Here is a 16,769-nt window from a genome sequence, read left to right as displayed (position 1 = left end):
CACTTGCATTTTAAGGACCTACTGAGCTAAGAAATCTTTCTATTTTTCTTCAAATATGTTTTGGTGAAGAAAGAAAGTCATAAACACCTGGGAATCATGAGGGTCAATAAATAATCAGAGAAATGTAAATTTTGGGATCTGCATGTTGAGCTTGTTTTTGTGATCATCTCACATGTGTCTCCTTTAGAGATTCAGAAGAGATCTCAATAATGTCTTGCATTCTGCTTAGCCATGATCAGAATCAGAATGAGCTTTATTGCCAAGTATGCTTGCACATACAAGGAATTTGTCTTTGTGACAAAAGCTCCCAGTGCTCCAATAATACAACAAGACAGCGATAATAATATTTTTTGGTGAATAGAAAATATAAGTTTTTATAGAAACACACAATAAGACAAAAGATGTGAAAGTCTGCACTCAAAGCTCTGATTGTGAAACATTTCTCATTAAATTCTCCCACAGATTTTATTTCCGTGGCTGTGATAATTGTACAGCTCTATACTCTCTCTTACAATATGACAACAATTGTCTTTATCATTCTTATTTGTATTTCTCCTATGAAAATTTAGGGGGAATTTTAGGAGAAATGTCTGGGACCTAGTGAAACAAATCTGAGATCTCCATTAAATCTCGTGAGCTATAAAAGAGCAACTTTAGAACAAGATAATTTCCCTCTGGGCTCTTTCTCACTCAACCAACACTTTCAAAGCCTATAAACTTTCATAGGTCTTTGGTTGCACAAATGCATAGCTAAACTGTTTTTGAAAGACAAACTGCAGAGCTCTCTCTTTTAATCTGGTGACTTATTCACATTGTGCCATGATTTTGAATTGAGACAACAAGTTATCCTCAGGTGCCTCTTCATATGTAACGTTAAAACAGGGCTCTTCACTGGGCCTGTCTTAAAGCATCAGTCTTACCTGGTCTGAGTACACCTAGGCAGTCTCTCTCTCTTTTCTTAAAATGCACTCCTTCAGTCTGGCTTTGTCTAATCTGGCTCACTTTGGCAACCTCCCCCACTCATTTCAGTACCCATTCATCTATAATGGAGAGATGCTGTCTGTGTTTATTCCATGCTAGTGTAAATTTGTATTTAGCCATATTGCAGATGGATTACAGCCTGTGAATGCCAGTCAGACATCAGATTTTTAATTAAAAGTTTCAGACAGTCTGAAATACTACAAAGAGGAATGTCTTCCCTTTGGCTTTCGGCAAAGTGAAGGGATGCTGCTTGGAATTCTTGACCTACTGAAGTATCCACTATTTAAAGGAATATTCCAGGTTCAATACAATTTAAGCTCAATCAACAGCATTTTACAACATAATGTTAATTACCACAGAAATACATTTCGACTCGTTTCTCCTTTAAAAATAAGGGTTTGTTGACATTACATCATCATGGCAATGTAGTTGTAAAATTGGCTATAACTTTACACAGAAAAGGTTAGTAGGTGATTTTATCACACTAAAGTCATGTTTACATGCATATTGTTCATATCACATTGGCTATACTTTAGAAAAAAGTGTGTATTTTAACTTAGAAAAGTTCCATTGGAAGTGCCTCACTGTAAGCCTGTTCTTTTCTTTCAACTTAGATAAGTAAACATTTTCGGCTTTTTAAACCCATTTCTATTGAGGTTTTTTTTCTTCTGGTATGAAAACTAAAAATACTTGAAGTTGGCTATGTTTCTAATCCCTCGGTTTTTAAAATAAACCCTCTGGTAGAAGCTTGACTCTTCACCTTTCAAAAACATGAGATAAAGTGTTATTTTTGAGCCTATGTAATATCTTTTCACGTGTTGTACAACGTTTTAGACATTTTTGTGGCTAGATGTGCATGGCATTAACCTTTGTTGAGGTCAACAGCAAACAGCAGATGCTTTGTCTATGGCTTCTCAATACAACATTCACCTTTAATGACAGATGGACTGGGCCTGTTAAATCGCACTTCCTTATTCAGTACTGTGGCTTCACAGTATTCAGAGGCAGTACAGACAGCTTTTGCTAATAAAACCTTAAGTTATCACGGGCCACAATTAGGCTGCCGCTGGCTAATTCTCTATACCACTATATCTCTCACACTCACGCTCTCTCTCTTCTGGGTGAACTAGGGTGTGAGGAGACCAAGCAATTTGCCACACCATCTACTAAAATCTAAAGAAGTCTAATGCATTATATTTAGGCTAATACTTAATTTGCATATTTCAATAATATATCAATAATATATCAATATTAAGATATAGTTACAATGAACACAGGATTTAGGCTTCAGAAAATCTTCATCCCTATCTTTGCAACTGTTGTTGCCTGAGAAATGGAGCAGGAGGTTGCTCTTAGTTCTCCTTATTTATAGATACACAGCACACTGAGAGAGAGAGAGAGAGAGAGAGAGAGAGAGAGACTAAGAAAAATGCAGAAAGAGGAAGAAAATCTGAATGAGAGCAGTCGTTTTTTTATTCCCTTGGACCAGCATGTTGATTAGATCTTGAGACCTCCTTTAGGACAACAGGTTTCTGCAAGCGTGGGACCATATTCTGACACACAGGAAGTAGCATGATGATGATGATGATGATGATGATGATGATGATTGCAAAGAGTGACAAGGAGAAATGCATAGAGGGAGGGAGTGAGAGAGCGATGGGTCGATAGAGAGGAAAAGAGAGAGTAGGAGGTAGGAATGCAGTGCTGCTGTGCCTTTAAGAATTCATTGAAAAACATGCTGCAGAGAGCAGTATGAGTGGGTGCAGTCTGAGCTGGTACGAGTTCTGCATTGCGTGAGAAAAACAGGAGCACAGACAGAGAGAAAGAGGCAGGAGGACAGAGAGTACCAGTGAGTGAGCGGAGGGGGGGGATTGTGTCATAGAGGGTACTGGGTGAGGGTAGGGGTGCAGGGTGGCAGAAAGGCAGGGAGGGAGGGTGTTCAGTCAGTGCACAACACAAAACCGAGCGCAGCCCTGCGATGGTGGACACACAGGAGCGACTGGCGCAGGGAGCCCACACCGCAACGCAACGGAACCGCAGGTGCCCAGCCCCAGTGGGAGTGCCAACCAGGACGGCACCTGGAGTGGGACGAAGTGGTGGAACTTGGGTCATGGCCGCAACAGGCCGCAGATAGCGACGGTCATGGTGCCGGAGATGAGGACAGAGGAGGCGGTGGCCAGTGCCTGCTTCGGACACGTCTCCAAGCGCCTGGGTCGGCTCTTTCGCCGCCTGCCCAAGTCCCGCTCCTGGTCCGAGGGCCTCCGCCTGCTGCGGCGCTCAAGCAGCAGTGGGACCCTCATGCTATCAGGTAATGGGAGCTAGAGGAAAAAGGACACATGAGAAATAAGTGGAGAACAGGTTGGGTGATTACTAGGGAGGATAAAATGGTGTTTGGTTTAATAAATTAATTTGAGCCTTAGGGAACTTTGTGTACTTTTATCCTCTTTGACTAGACCTGTCTAGTTAGGCTTTGGTCAAAAGCTCTGCAGTAAAAGCTTTCACCTTCCTAAAATAGCCCCATTCTATTCATGTTGGTGCATTGTGTTCTCTCATTCTTTTTTGCTCTCTTTCCCTGTCTCACTCCCACTGTAATTTTGTCTCTCGTTCTCTCCTTACCTATTGTTTTCCATTCATGTGTTGAATAGAGTGGGATGGGTAACAATGATCTGTAACTTAGCCAGTAAAATGCTCCTGTGGTTCTTGAATGTGCCAGTAAACCAGACAGGCAGAGTGCAATAAACAGTGATGGCGTCAGTATAATGCTTAGTAATCTCTTTACGATTCTACTGTAAACATTCCAATATATAAACTACATTTTTACAATTGAAAGAATAGATGTAGAGTATTGCTTGCCTGTGCAAAAATTGCTGACACTATGCTAGCATGTTGTAGGTACTTGCCAGGGCATTGCTCTGTGATTTCTAAGTTGTTCAGAGTGGTTTCTAGGGCATTTGTGGAGTTTTTAGGTTGGTTATGAAACCGGTCCTGTTTGACCCGCTCTGAGCGGGATTCGAACCGGCGTAAGCCAGCATGTGAGGCGAGCGCACTTAACGAGGATGCTAAAGGCCGTGTGTCTCTTGTGGCCAGGTAAGTGAGGTTTACACATACAGCACAGCTATCACATTGCAGCTGGCTGCCGTTACAGTTACTGACCTAAGTGAATACAGTCCTACGTTTATAGTAGGATTTTATCATCCACCAGTTTTATTGCTGAGAAAAGTAAAGCAATCATCTTCTCAACATGCCACACAATTTGAGTTATATCTGTAGCCGAAACAGGACGAGTTACACTTTGAGGTTTAATCCTAAACCCTAAGGATGAGCATTAGTAATATTAAGGCTTGCCTCATCAAGTACCTCTAATTTTGCATGCATGCGTGCGTGCATGTGTGGTTTTTCTCACAGATCGTTTGTAGAGTTAGACACCCAGACGATCTGTGGATCAGTTTCATCTCTGTACTGTTTTCGTCAAAAAGGCATATTGACCTGAAGCCAAGGAAATTGAATTTCCCATTGATCTGGACCAAAATTTCATTTTGAGGACAGCAAGGAGATTCAGTACATCAATCTAATAAATATAAAGTTAACTTTCCCATAATTCACTTAGTATCATCCTTTGAATAAAAAGTAATGCAATGTAGAGTGTTCTCCTTTTCCTAATAATTTTAAGTGGGTAGTTCACACAAAAATTAACCCATTCACTTACCCTCATGTTGTTCCAAACCCATATGACTGACTGACTTCTGTGGAACTCAAAAATATACATTAGGTAAAACATTGGCCTCCGTCACCATTCACTTTCATTGTATGGTCAAATGATGATGATTGAGACTACCATTCTGCTTAAAATCTTTTTTGTGTTCCACAGAAGAAAGGACAAAATAGTATTTTTCAGGTGAGATATTCCTTATTTATTTTTTCACCCCTTTTTCTCCCAAATTTGGAATGCCCAATTCCCAATGTGCTCTAAAGTCCTCACGGTGGCGTAGTGACTTGCCTTAATCCGGATGGCGGAGGATGAATCTCCGTTGCCTCCGCATCTGAGACCATCAATCCACACATCTTATCACGTGGCCTGTTGAACACGTTACTGCGAAGAAGCGTGTGGAGGCTTCACGCTATTTTCCTCTGTCATCCAGGCACAACTCCCCACGTGCCCCACTGAGAACGAACCACATTACAGCATCCACTATGAGGTTATCCCATGTGACCCTACCCTCCCTAGCAACCAGGACTATTTGGTTGCTTAGGAGACCTGTCGCTCAGTAGGCCCTGGATTCGAACTCATGACTCCAAGGGTGGTAGTCAGTGTCTTTACTCACTGAGCTATGCAGGCCCCTGGGTGAGCTATTCCTTTAAGGAAAGTCTTTAGTGTAGATCCAAGGTTTCACATGGGAAGGTGATTCCCTCGGTGCTTGACTGCAGTAGTTCTTTTATATGGACATGTAGTATGTAGCAACAATTTGAGACAAAAATGTAAAGGCAGGACCACAGACTGAGTGCTTCGCTAATGGTGCCACCTCTGACTTCTAAGTGCCAATATGCTTCACTACCGATCAAGTTTGTACAAAAGCTGTTCCAAATATGAGCCTTTTTAGTCCCAGAATCGGAAATGTAGATGATATGACGGCAGCAATTTCACACCTTCACTGCATCATGACATTTGTTGGCCATCAGCTTCCACCCACACTGACTCACTGCTGTGGATGACACATGCTGAGTGAGACAGAGAGCTCAGTGGCAGGTGGTATAAATTTTTCATGTTACAAAATACCCAGCTTTTCAAACAGGATTCAAAGTTCATTATTGAGAATTTGAGGGTTTGAATAAGGCCAAACAAACGCCAATAGGTAAGAAAAATTAATATGTAAGGTAAATATGATCAGTCTACTGTAGTCATAGAAAGTGACTAGGCTTTGAATAGCTACTTTGTATTCCATTTTATTTGCAGAAAACATTTAACTAAGCAGTGTATCAGTTTTGTTTTCCTTCGTGTATATGCCTCAGAAGGGTTTACATTACAGTGAAGCACTGATATTGTCTTTGCTACTATGTGTATGTCAGTGTCCAGGCCACAGTGTAAAACTCAGTGTTTATTAAAGTCTCGTCCCAAAATGTCTAAACCTATTGGGGAGAAACTCATGAAGACCTGTCAGGGTCACAATTACATTATCCCCAAAATCGAATATAATTAAGTGAATAAAAGAAGAAAATGAAGGATATTTTTAGGACCATTAAGATTGATTTCTGACAATCACATTTCTCCCCAAAATTCTCATTAAGTGTTACTTTTGAGCTTTTTTGAAATTCACATTGCTGTGGTGATTCCCATTATATTATACATTTATTGCATAATTATGTACTGTATTACAGTAAACAATATGGCACTGGTAATGTACAGTACTTTATACTGTACATGTGCATTACAGTATATTTGTGCATTACAGTAATGAGAATTGGGGGATTGGTGCCTAATTGTCATGAAAATAATGTTACAATGAAAAAAATCGTAATGGTCCTAAAATAGGCTTCTTTATATTTAGGCAAAATATAGTTCTGTTGTCCTGTTTCTTTCTTTTGATTCTGGACCCAGCCATTTGTGTCTACAGTACTATAGGATGCAGTTTTATTGAAAGAAGGATTCTGCCAGCTCTGACAAATTTACACCAAGTTTTCTGTTTGTGTGGGTAAGGTTGATTTTGAAAGCATGGCTGTGAAATGCTGATAAGACCTTAAACAACCCTATCTATATTTAGACTTTGTCAGCATCTGTTAAGAGTAATCACTATAAACACCCTTTTTTATGTTAGTTGTCATTAATGGCCCAGGCCCAACTTTCACAGTTACTTCAATTTCAGTTCTCCATTTACCACCTACAGTGCAGTGTAATCGGTGTCCGCTTGACATTCTATTTGTATAAGCTAGCTGTACAGTTGAGGCCATGCCTGTGGCATGTGTTGAGGACTGCAGTGACCAGGGCAATACAGAGCTTCCAGCTTATTAGATTGGATTTTAGTGCTCCTTCAGCATCTTTAGCATCTAAAGGTTTTTGCTCATGCGTCGCAAGACAAAGCATCCTGATTTGCACCACATCGATATTTCACATCTTTACACATCAGCGGGCTTCTGTTTTCCTAAGCTAAGCATTAATAGGGTCAGGGCTGTTTCTATTAATTATGTTTTAAAAGGGTTTAAATACTGCATGCCTGCCAGCCCAGACATTGTTTTACTGTGAGATAATTCTCCCTGGAAAACACAGCTCTATATAACTTTCTTTTTTTTTTTTTTTTTTTTTTACACTCTTACAAATGGAGAATTAGAAGAACATTTTAGTGATATATCTACAGAGGACCCAACAATTTGAAGTTGCACTTAAAAATGTATGAATTTCATTTCATTAGATACATAACATGACACCAAAATGGCATCTGCAACAAATAATTCCTGACCTTTTCTCAGAACTTACTTGAATTTTTAATTTTGCATTTACTTATAACCAACTGGCCCTAAGCTCATTTTTAATGGATGTATAAAGTCAGTTCCACTCAAGTTCACACAGGTGTCCTAGTAGTGTAACCAGTGGTGTACTTAATCACATCAACTGTGGATATGTTCCATTAAGTTTGACAACTAGAGGGTGTCCAAATACTACTATTTTAAATAATCCTTTTAAACCAAACTGACTTCTTTTAGTGAAATGGTTCGCTTAAAAGTGCGGTTGCGCCATCTCTCTAAAATAAATACAGCATGGTTTGATACTTTATCTAATGCAGTTACATTCATACACTTTTTGGGGCCAGTGCAAATGAGTTTGGCATTTTGCTGATTGATTAGTTTTTACTCAAATTTTGGGAGATAGATGCCATTATCGCTCCAATGAAAGAATGTTGTTTCTCCCAAAGTTGCAGGGAGATTCCATTTGTCAATGTGCTGACTAAAAGGATTTTTCAGTGTTTGGGCACTTGTATCTGTTTTGGATTGATCCTGTTTTTCCATTGGGCCCTGAAGTAGATGGGGGCATGTGTTTTAGTGGTAAATAAAGAAACAAGGAAGCATAATATGTTTATATGTACTATATCAAGCTCTGTATCCATATGAGTATGGGATGCATGGCTTGTGGGATCATAATGACATTGGGTCCTTGTGTAGCATTAGCAATAGAGTCTAGAAGTGCTGAAAGGGAACAGTGAAGTGTCTGTAAACTGAGTGGAGGTGATTCTGATGGGAGATTTCAGTCACTGCCAGGTGGCTAAACTAAGTCTAACAGCTCCAAGTGTCAAAAGTGTAGTCCAACATCCACTTTCTGTAATAACTGAAACAACCTGTAAATGTGATTTTGTCTTCTGTGACTCACAATGGGGTATTAAATGGATTACAAAAATATTCTGGAATACTGGAATTAGGGATCATATCGGTGATTATAAAAAAATGCACCCTAGAAAGAAAGATCCAAATTTTGCTTTGTGGTCCCCTTTCATAAGGGATCTGTATAGCTTAAATATGCACTAAATACCCACCAAGTAACCATGACTATTACCACTGGCATTGTCTGTCTATGTGAGAATATACAGTATATATCTGCTCACTATAGTTGAACTTTAGATGTTTCATTACTGTACACATACTATTTTGTTTCACTGAGGCTTCTAATAAAGAAAGATCATTGTTTGTGAGTCTACACGGAAAGGTTTTTCAAACTTTGCCCATTTGTTGCTGTTTGAATGAACCAGTGAATGTCTGTTAAACTACTGTGTGTCTGTTTGTGTCTGTTTCTAATTTAGAAACATTAATTTAGGCTCAAATTACAGGGTTTAGTCAGATAGACTCTATTGGGGCCTGGTTGTTGGAATACGATCCAGGATAATATTTTGTGTTTGTGTGAAATGGACCAATGAAATCTCACTTCTGGCTCATTGTCCTAAAACAGATTGTCAAGGGCAGCCTTGAATCTTCACACCAGATGAACTTTGCACCATGGGAAAAGATTCAGAGTGAGGTTATAGGGTCAGGTTCCCTGCCTTGACTGAGAGAAAGAAATGGCAGAAAATGTTGCTGACTGAGGCAAAATCTGACAAGGAGAGAAATAGAGAAAGAGGTTGTTGGTGATTGCGTGCAGCTGAGGGGTATTCCAGAAAGCAGGTTAAGCGACTTACCCAGGTAAGTTTAGTTAAGAGTAAGCGGATAACCTCAGCTTTCGGTTCCAAAAACTGAGGTAACTTTCAGGGTATGTTAGTAGCCATAGCATCTTACTCTCTGGGCATAACCTGCTTCAGAGTAGGACTTCTGATAGCTGACACTGTGGGCGTGGAAGTTCACATTATGCACAAAATTGTACTTTCTAAAGCAATATTATTGTAAACTGCAATCTTTACCTCACAAATCTACTTTGGTCCAGCATTTCCAGTCTCACTCTCTGAGGGTTTACATTAAAAAGTGAACAAATTTCATTTTGCTTTAACTTTTAATGGGAAGTTTTTAATACTGTAAAATCTTTAACATAGAACACACGGGAAAGGCCTCAACACTCTTCACTGTCTACACATCCTCTAATAAATACATTTTATTCTATACAGTATACTTTCCATCATGCAAACACTCAGTCCTAAACCAATGCAGCTCCTATCACGATTACAAGTGAAGACTAAATTGTCGTTTGCAGTCATTCAAACGTAATGTTCCTCATCACTGAAATATGGCGCACCATTGACAATGCCTTTTTTGTACTCGCTGTATGTGCGCATTAACTCTGGGTTACCAATAGGAGGTTGATTTAAACTATCTCCTCGGGTGTTCTGGAACCGGGATAACATTGCAAGTAGGTAATGTTCAGGGTTCATGTCTTGGTCTGTTAACCTTGTTTCTGAAATACCCCACTGGGGTGCATGTGAGTCTTAAAGCTGATGCGTATACTTATTTCTCATATCCCAGCTTAATATGTAGACACAACTTCAAGTAAGCCATTTGTAGGTTGATTTCACCTTAAAGTGTAACTCTGTGGCGTCATCAAAACATTCCTCTGTTGTTTGAGCAGCCCCTCCAGCCCAACACAACCACATTTGGGTTGGGACTATCCAGACATATCTCCCTCTGCGCCATGGCAGAGGGAGAGTGCCCCAAAAAGCGAAAATATAAGACACATTTTACGCCAGACTACACGAAAGTGTACCCCTGTCTAATAAGAGTGAAACATAATGACAGTCTTGCACGCTGTACAGTTTGTAACAGTGACTTCAGCATTGCCCATGGCGGGTTAAATGATTGTAAAAGACATGTTGAGGTGAGTTAAACAAGTTTCATATCATGTGCATATTATTCAGGCCGGCTAGTTACCTAGGCTACATGAAAACAATAAACTCCTTAGACCTGTTTAAAGTTGCAATGGAATATAAATAAAAGCAGTTTACATAAATAGTATAAGTATACAAGTAAACATTTGTTCTGTGGTGATATGTTGGAGGGGGTTAGGCGGTGGGATACCTCCCTGAAATGACTTTTTGCAGGTTGGGATGCCTGGACTATCTGTTTGTACATCCAATGGAGAAGTTTCAAAACTGTTTATTTTTGCCATTCCCTTCAGTGGCGATTGTGGCGCACAAATTACATACTTAATTTCTATGTCTGGAGATGTGTCTGTGTCTGGCTAGGTGACGGTGGGAATTTGTGGACCGTTTATTCCTCAGAACAACCTTATTTTGATAGTTCATTCATCATCAATTGCTGAGCTTCTTCATGCAGAGCAGTCCCACTGCAGAACTACTACCCACAATGTCTAATACTATCAGAACTTTGTCTAAGGCTAAAGGTTAATTTATACTTAAAATTCCTAAAAATAATGACAAAATGCACTGATGTTTTTGTTTAGCCAAGGTATTGGTTTGGTGTTATTATCACTGAAATTCTTGACCAGCAGTTGACCGATATATTGGTGAGGCCTACATTAGTTGTTTTATTGTTGTTGTTGTTGTTATTATTATTATTATTATTATTATTGGTGTCGACCCGATATATTTTCTCAATTGGCCAATTAGTTTATAGCAATGACAGTGCTGAGAATCGTCTGCTTCCAGGTGAAGAAGCCTTATGAGATATGTTATGTTACCACAAAAATAGACCAGTTTGCAAGAAGTTTCATTTAAACACTTCATGTAAAATGTATATTTCTGTGGAGTGCTCGGATCTTCCTCTGAAGCATGTATTGTATTATATATATAAAAATAAACCTGGATCAAAACAGTCTGATTATCATAATAAATTGTGTGACATAGATTATCAGCATTATATTGGCTTATCGGCCAAACTACTCTATGGATATAGGCATCAGCCATTAACAAACTGATATTGGAAGTATGAAGTATATAGGAAGAAGTATGCCCTGCATAAAAAGAAAAACATTCCAGAAATTGTTCTCATACTGCAAAATTGTGGCCAAAATTGCATGGTGTGCACTAGGCTTTAGCTCTGAGAAGGAAGTGTGAAAACTGTGGTTGAAATATGCTGATGTATGGAAGAAAAGGAGGAGATCAGAAATGTCAGAGGGAAGTGGGAGGAAATTAAAATTAAGAAAATACAAATTGTTGCTCATTTCCATTCACCACGTAATGTGCATTATCATTAGAGAGCCGCCTCGTCATGATGGAGCGGCTGAATGACCTCTCCCTGCTTTGGGGAGAGATTTATTGGCAAGATTGGAGCAATTATCTCATATTATTAAATCCATCCACAAGACGCCACAGAATTGTTTTAATATCTGATTTAATGCAGGCTGAAATAACGGCGACGCCCACACACCCATCAGTCTCCGCATACCTGGGAGTGCCCGCTCGCAAAAGTGATCTGGCGGATTGTGAGGACCCACTTTATCGACCAGCTTCAGGTTAAACACTTCTGAATAACAAGCACTATGTTCAATGAATTGTATGCCAAGGTCTGACCTTTCTGTGGGCTAGTCACATCAAGCTATCACACACTCATAATACATGCACGAATGGCCAAACCTCCCCCTCCTAGCACATGAAATTTAGCTAATTTTTAAATGTATTTGCATATCAAGCGTTTCCATTCAGGATTTCTTATGCACAATTTCAAAATGTGCGTAAATATAGTTGGATGGAAACCCACCTGTTATAAGGGCTTCTGATACCAGCACTGTTTTATAACAGCGCTGAAGCATTTTCAGGTTATGTAAACTTCATGGGTAATACTCTATCCATAGGGATTCTCTACTCATGAGCCAAATGTTTCCAAACATTACACAAGAATTGTGACTGCTTAGTCCACAAGGACTTGTGGCCAAACAAATAGCCTTTGGGGCACATTTTCTGGTGATTACCCAGGCTCCAAATATAGACCTTCTCTCAGAACTAACTTCACTTTTCGGAGCTATTTTTGTTCTTTAAACTAGCTGAAAGTGATTTTAGTGGACGTATGAAGTCTGTTGCCCTCAAGTTTGCACCGGTATAGTTAATCACATTAACTATAGACATGTTCCACTAAAGTTTGACAACCAGAAGGTGTCCAAATGCTTTGTTTAATTTTGAACATTATATCCATTTTGTTTTATCATTTGAAACCTGAAAAAGTCGTTTTTGAAATGTTTTCTTGAAACTGTCTTTCTCTAAAATGGATGCCACTTTTTTTACATTTTGTTAATAACACAAGAACATTCATACATGTTTAAGTGTCACGCAAGTGTCCAGATTCTATGTATCTAGGAAAATGTGGATTAATGTTCTTCCATTTATTCCATCATTTCAGGTTGTTTGGTCCTTTCAGCTAAACAGCCAAAGTTAAAGGAAATTGGAAACCATTTTCCATTCCATCTGGTCATTCCTGGACACTTCATGCATATTGTATTATCCTCCACATTGAGGACGCATGTAAACAACTTTTATATCTCCGCTCATCTTCTGAATTACTGTCTGCAACCCAAAAGCTCTCAATCAGTAATTAGCCCTTGGTGGCACACTCTTCTATTAATAAGGGTTAGGGAGTTCAAACCGCACTGCAGTAAGCGCATGTGAAGATGCAGGGGGTAGTGAGCATATGTTCCGAGTGTTTAGTGCACTAGATTTCAAGGATAAGGACACTGGCTGTTGGAGCATATGCTGTGGCATAGTGACTGATTACCTTGAGCCCTCAACATGTAGTCTAAAGAGTCTCAAATAAGATTTGGCTATTATAAACCTCCAATCTTGTTTGGGACATTTAACCGTGTCCCATTTAGACTGAAATAGAGGTGTACATTTAGTCGGAGAATCATCCGCCTAAGGATTCAAATACTTTTTCCACCCTCCACTGTGAATGTTTACACACTGTGTTAGTGTTATTTGTTAAAACCTCAGGCAACTCTGGTAGAAAGAAATGCAACAATTTATTTATAGCAGTTTAATAATACCCTTTTCTCACTAAATGTAAAATTTAGGTTATGAAATTTAAATGCATAAATCTTAAAAATAGGCTAATATATATATATATATATATATATATATATAAGCACAATGTGAATACATTTGTAGACCGCAATCCTAATGGAATGATACCATATTTTTGGCCTTTTTAGTTTGATGTCTTTGACCTACAGTTTTATCACCTGACTGTTGCTGCACGTGTCAGGGTTTTCCGCTCTAAAATATTTCCCATATTGTGTGAAGTTATCAGGGTGTTGCTTCAAACTACACTGTTGATATCAAGCTGAGGTTGAAGGTGAGAGGCAGAGCCGGAGGGAAGCTTCACCTACACCCTTAACACATTTCCTGGTCCTCATCCAGTCTGTTTGGTTTGGATACTCTTTCTCAGTCCTGCTCAACACTTCCCTTAACATTTTATATTTTGGTGGCGTGGCTGTGAGTGACACACATAAGAAAGTGATGTCCATTTTCCGTCTGTGTTTTGTAGGGCTTCTTATCATTCCCAATCTCCTTTCCCTGTGACCGGCACTTCCCCTGCTCTTCAACGCTGACAGTAGTAATGCGTTTGTCACTGAAAATCAATCTGCAGAGAATCAGTATTCACTGTTGACATCCGTCACTCCCTCTGTGCACCATCATTGATATTGCTGGTCAGTAGAGACAGATACACAACCTAATCGAGTTGCTTTGCTTTAATTGGACTTTGCTTATAAAGAAAACAAAAGGTAAACAGATCAGGCTGTATGTCATTATCACTTCAGCTCTTTGTTTTGTTATATATATATATATGAGAGCAAACCCTTGCCAAACACTGTATGATTGCCTCACTGCAGGACACCGTGGCTTTGTTCTGATTCTACTTTACCATTAGTATTGCTGCAGTATAGTATGATATTTTTGTTTTTGTGTTTTCACACTTTGTACTGTTCTGAGAACATCTTTTCTGTTAAATGGAACGTTTTGGATAATTATGTAATCTGACCAGTGTTGTCTTGATATGCTAGTTTCCAAAGCAATAACATGGAAAAATGGGCCCTGTGTGGGCATTTACGGGGAAGGTTTCTTGGCAGGTAATTATGAACTGCTGTCTGTTCTTCGCCTCGTTTCACTGGTCTCCTTCAACCTTTGAGGATGTCACTCTGGCGGCATCTGGTGGTTGAGCTTCGTTAACTTGATTGTTCTTCGTTGTCATGAAATTGAAGTTTTATCACACTAAAATCATGTTAACACGTATAATGTTTCCATTTTGTGGATGTACTTTTATATTTAAATGCAAAGCACTGGCCCCATTAACATTCATTGTAAGTGCCTTTAACAGTGATCTTTGCTTTTTGTTAAATAAACGAGGAACACCAATTAAATTAATTTTGTTGTAATCAACATTAAGCATTATGTTGATTGAGCTTCAATTAATAATGGAACATTCCTTAAATATTGCATGTTAAGATCGTAGAAATAATCGCAGGTATGAGGCTATGAATCTCAACTTGTCAAGTTGAGATTCATATATTTTGTTTTTTGTTATTGACTTTTTTTTAATGTTATTAATCTTACATTCTCAATAGACCTTATTCTGCCTTTAGGTGCTATAGGAATTATCACAAATATGAATTTCCTATTCAAAATTTGCACATGAAGTCGTAATTATGACTGGGGAAACTCTAAGTTTCTGAGTTGGGTGGAGACGTAAACTTTCAAGATGGTGGATGAGAGTACGGTTTCTGATGCAAATGAAATATTTAATTACATTTTCTAAATTCAGCTAATTTTAAGCTCTTGCGATTTCGGTCATACTCATTTATGTATATCAGCAACCATTTGATGAATGTTGTAAAACATTTTTTAAACTGTGAAAATAGCATTTGACCAATATTCCGTCATCGTCAGCAAGCTAACTGAGTAATGTATTTTGCTGTCAGAATAAAAGTTCAAGAAATATGATGAATGAGTCTGGCGTCGTCTATGTTTCCTGTTCTTTCTAAAAACAAAGCACTTGAATGTGACATACTCGTAATTACTGCTTCAGAAGTGAGAAGTAGGATAATTCCGATAGCACACGAATGTAGCATTGTTCCGCGATGTGTGACAGGTGCCATGCGTTGTTCCTTGCAGGCTACTCGGCCTTAAAGCTCCAAAATCAAAGATGGCGCTACTGTGAACGCTTTTAAAGTGCAAATTTTAATTGTGAGAAAGACATCCACTAGATGGCGCCCCACACAACAACGATCTGAGAAAGCACAAAACATACAGCTTCTTCTTTTTTTTTTTTTTTTTATTGAACAAAAAGCACAGGGGATACATGTATCAAGCACAGAAAAATAAAATAAAATAAAAATAAGACATTACACTCAAAATAAGCAAGGCAATAGGCTAGATAAGGGATAGTCCACTAAAAAAAATAAACACAATTCACAAGACATGCATAGAAACTATATATATATATATATATATATATATTATTTTTTTTTTTTCAGAAAAGCATGAGGGAATTTATACTGAACCCATAATTTCTTTGAGCAACAAAGAGGTTTTAGCAGCTTTCTTATTAGCTGATAAACAAAGAGTCGTAAAATAATTTCAAATCAACACAAAAAAGTCTAAAATTGGGCTTAGAATCAGTTACTTTACATTTATGAAGATGAAACTCACCACATAAAGTAAGCAGTTTTAATCTGTCATCCATCTCCTTTGATCCGGAGTCCCAAATCAAAAATTAACACATTCACAACCTCAAAAGTAAAGAGTTTGTAATAAGCAGAAAAAATAAGCCAGGCTAACTTTTTCCAGAACTCCTTTGCATAATCACATTCAAAAAACAAATGCGGTATTGTTTCCAAATTAGAATGACAGAATGCGCACTGTGAAGAGATGTCCAATTTAAATTTAGAAAGAAGAGAGTTACAGGGATAGTAATTATGTAGAATTTTAAAATGAAGCTCTTTCCACTTGTTAGGTAACAGAAACTTATTAATTCCAGCCCATATATTAATGGTAGAAAGAGAAGGATAATTTAATTTCCATTTGAAAAAAGCTTTGGGATGACAGCTGATCTTCCTAATAAGAAATCTTCTAATCCAAAAATTGTTACATTTTGATATTGGAAAGCTCCAAACCTCCAATACATAACCGGGCAATTCACAAACGGATGCTCTGTAGCTACAGTCTGACCTAACCATATGCAAAAGTTTAGGTGAAATAGAATTAATAACCCAGTTATAAACTTTAGGTGAGGAATCTACTCCAAAAGGTTGATAAATTCATTGTAGGAATAAAAGCTGCCATCCTTCTTCAACAAATCCAAAACAAAAAGAACACCTTTGTCAACCCAATCCTTAATAAAGATAGATTTTTTTCCACGCAGCACATTCTGATTGTTCCATA

At 38.5% G+C, this 16,769-nt stretch overlaps 1 protein-coding gene across 2 annotated transcripts in view; it reads left to right on the top strand.

Annotated features, from left to right (window-relative positions):
* LOC127632588 (ras association domain-containing protein 5-like) overlaps positions 1-16,769 on the top strand; it is a 56,365-nt gene that overhangs the window by 5,250 nt on the left and 34,346 nt on the right. The window contains exon 1 of one of the 2 annotated variants that reach the window (XM_052111261.1): positions 2,927-3,289. The exons of the other annotated variant lie outside the window; for it this stretch is intronic. Coding sequence (XP_051967221.1) covers positions 3,124-3,289 — 166 coding nt within the window. The 5' untranslated portion in view covers positions 2,927-3,123. Of the gene's footprint in view, positions 1-2,926; positions 3,290-16,769 lie in introns of those variants that run through there. 2 annotated transcript variants of the gene reach the window in all.

The sequence above is a fragment of the Xyrauchen texanus genome, chromosome 39, assembly GCF_025860055.1.
Source record: "Xyrauchen texanus isolate HMW12.3.18 chromosome 39, RBS_HiC_50CHRs, whole genome shotgun sequence".
Classification (NCBI taxonomy): Eukaryota; Metazoa; Chordata; class Actinopteri; order Cypriniformes; family Catostomidae; genus Xyrauchen; species Xyrauchen texanus.
The sequence above is the reverse complement of the archived record's forward strand: the minus strand, read 5'-3'. Positions and strand labels throughout refer to the sequence as shown.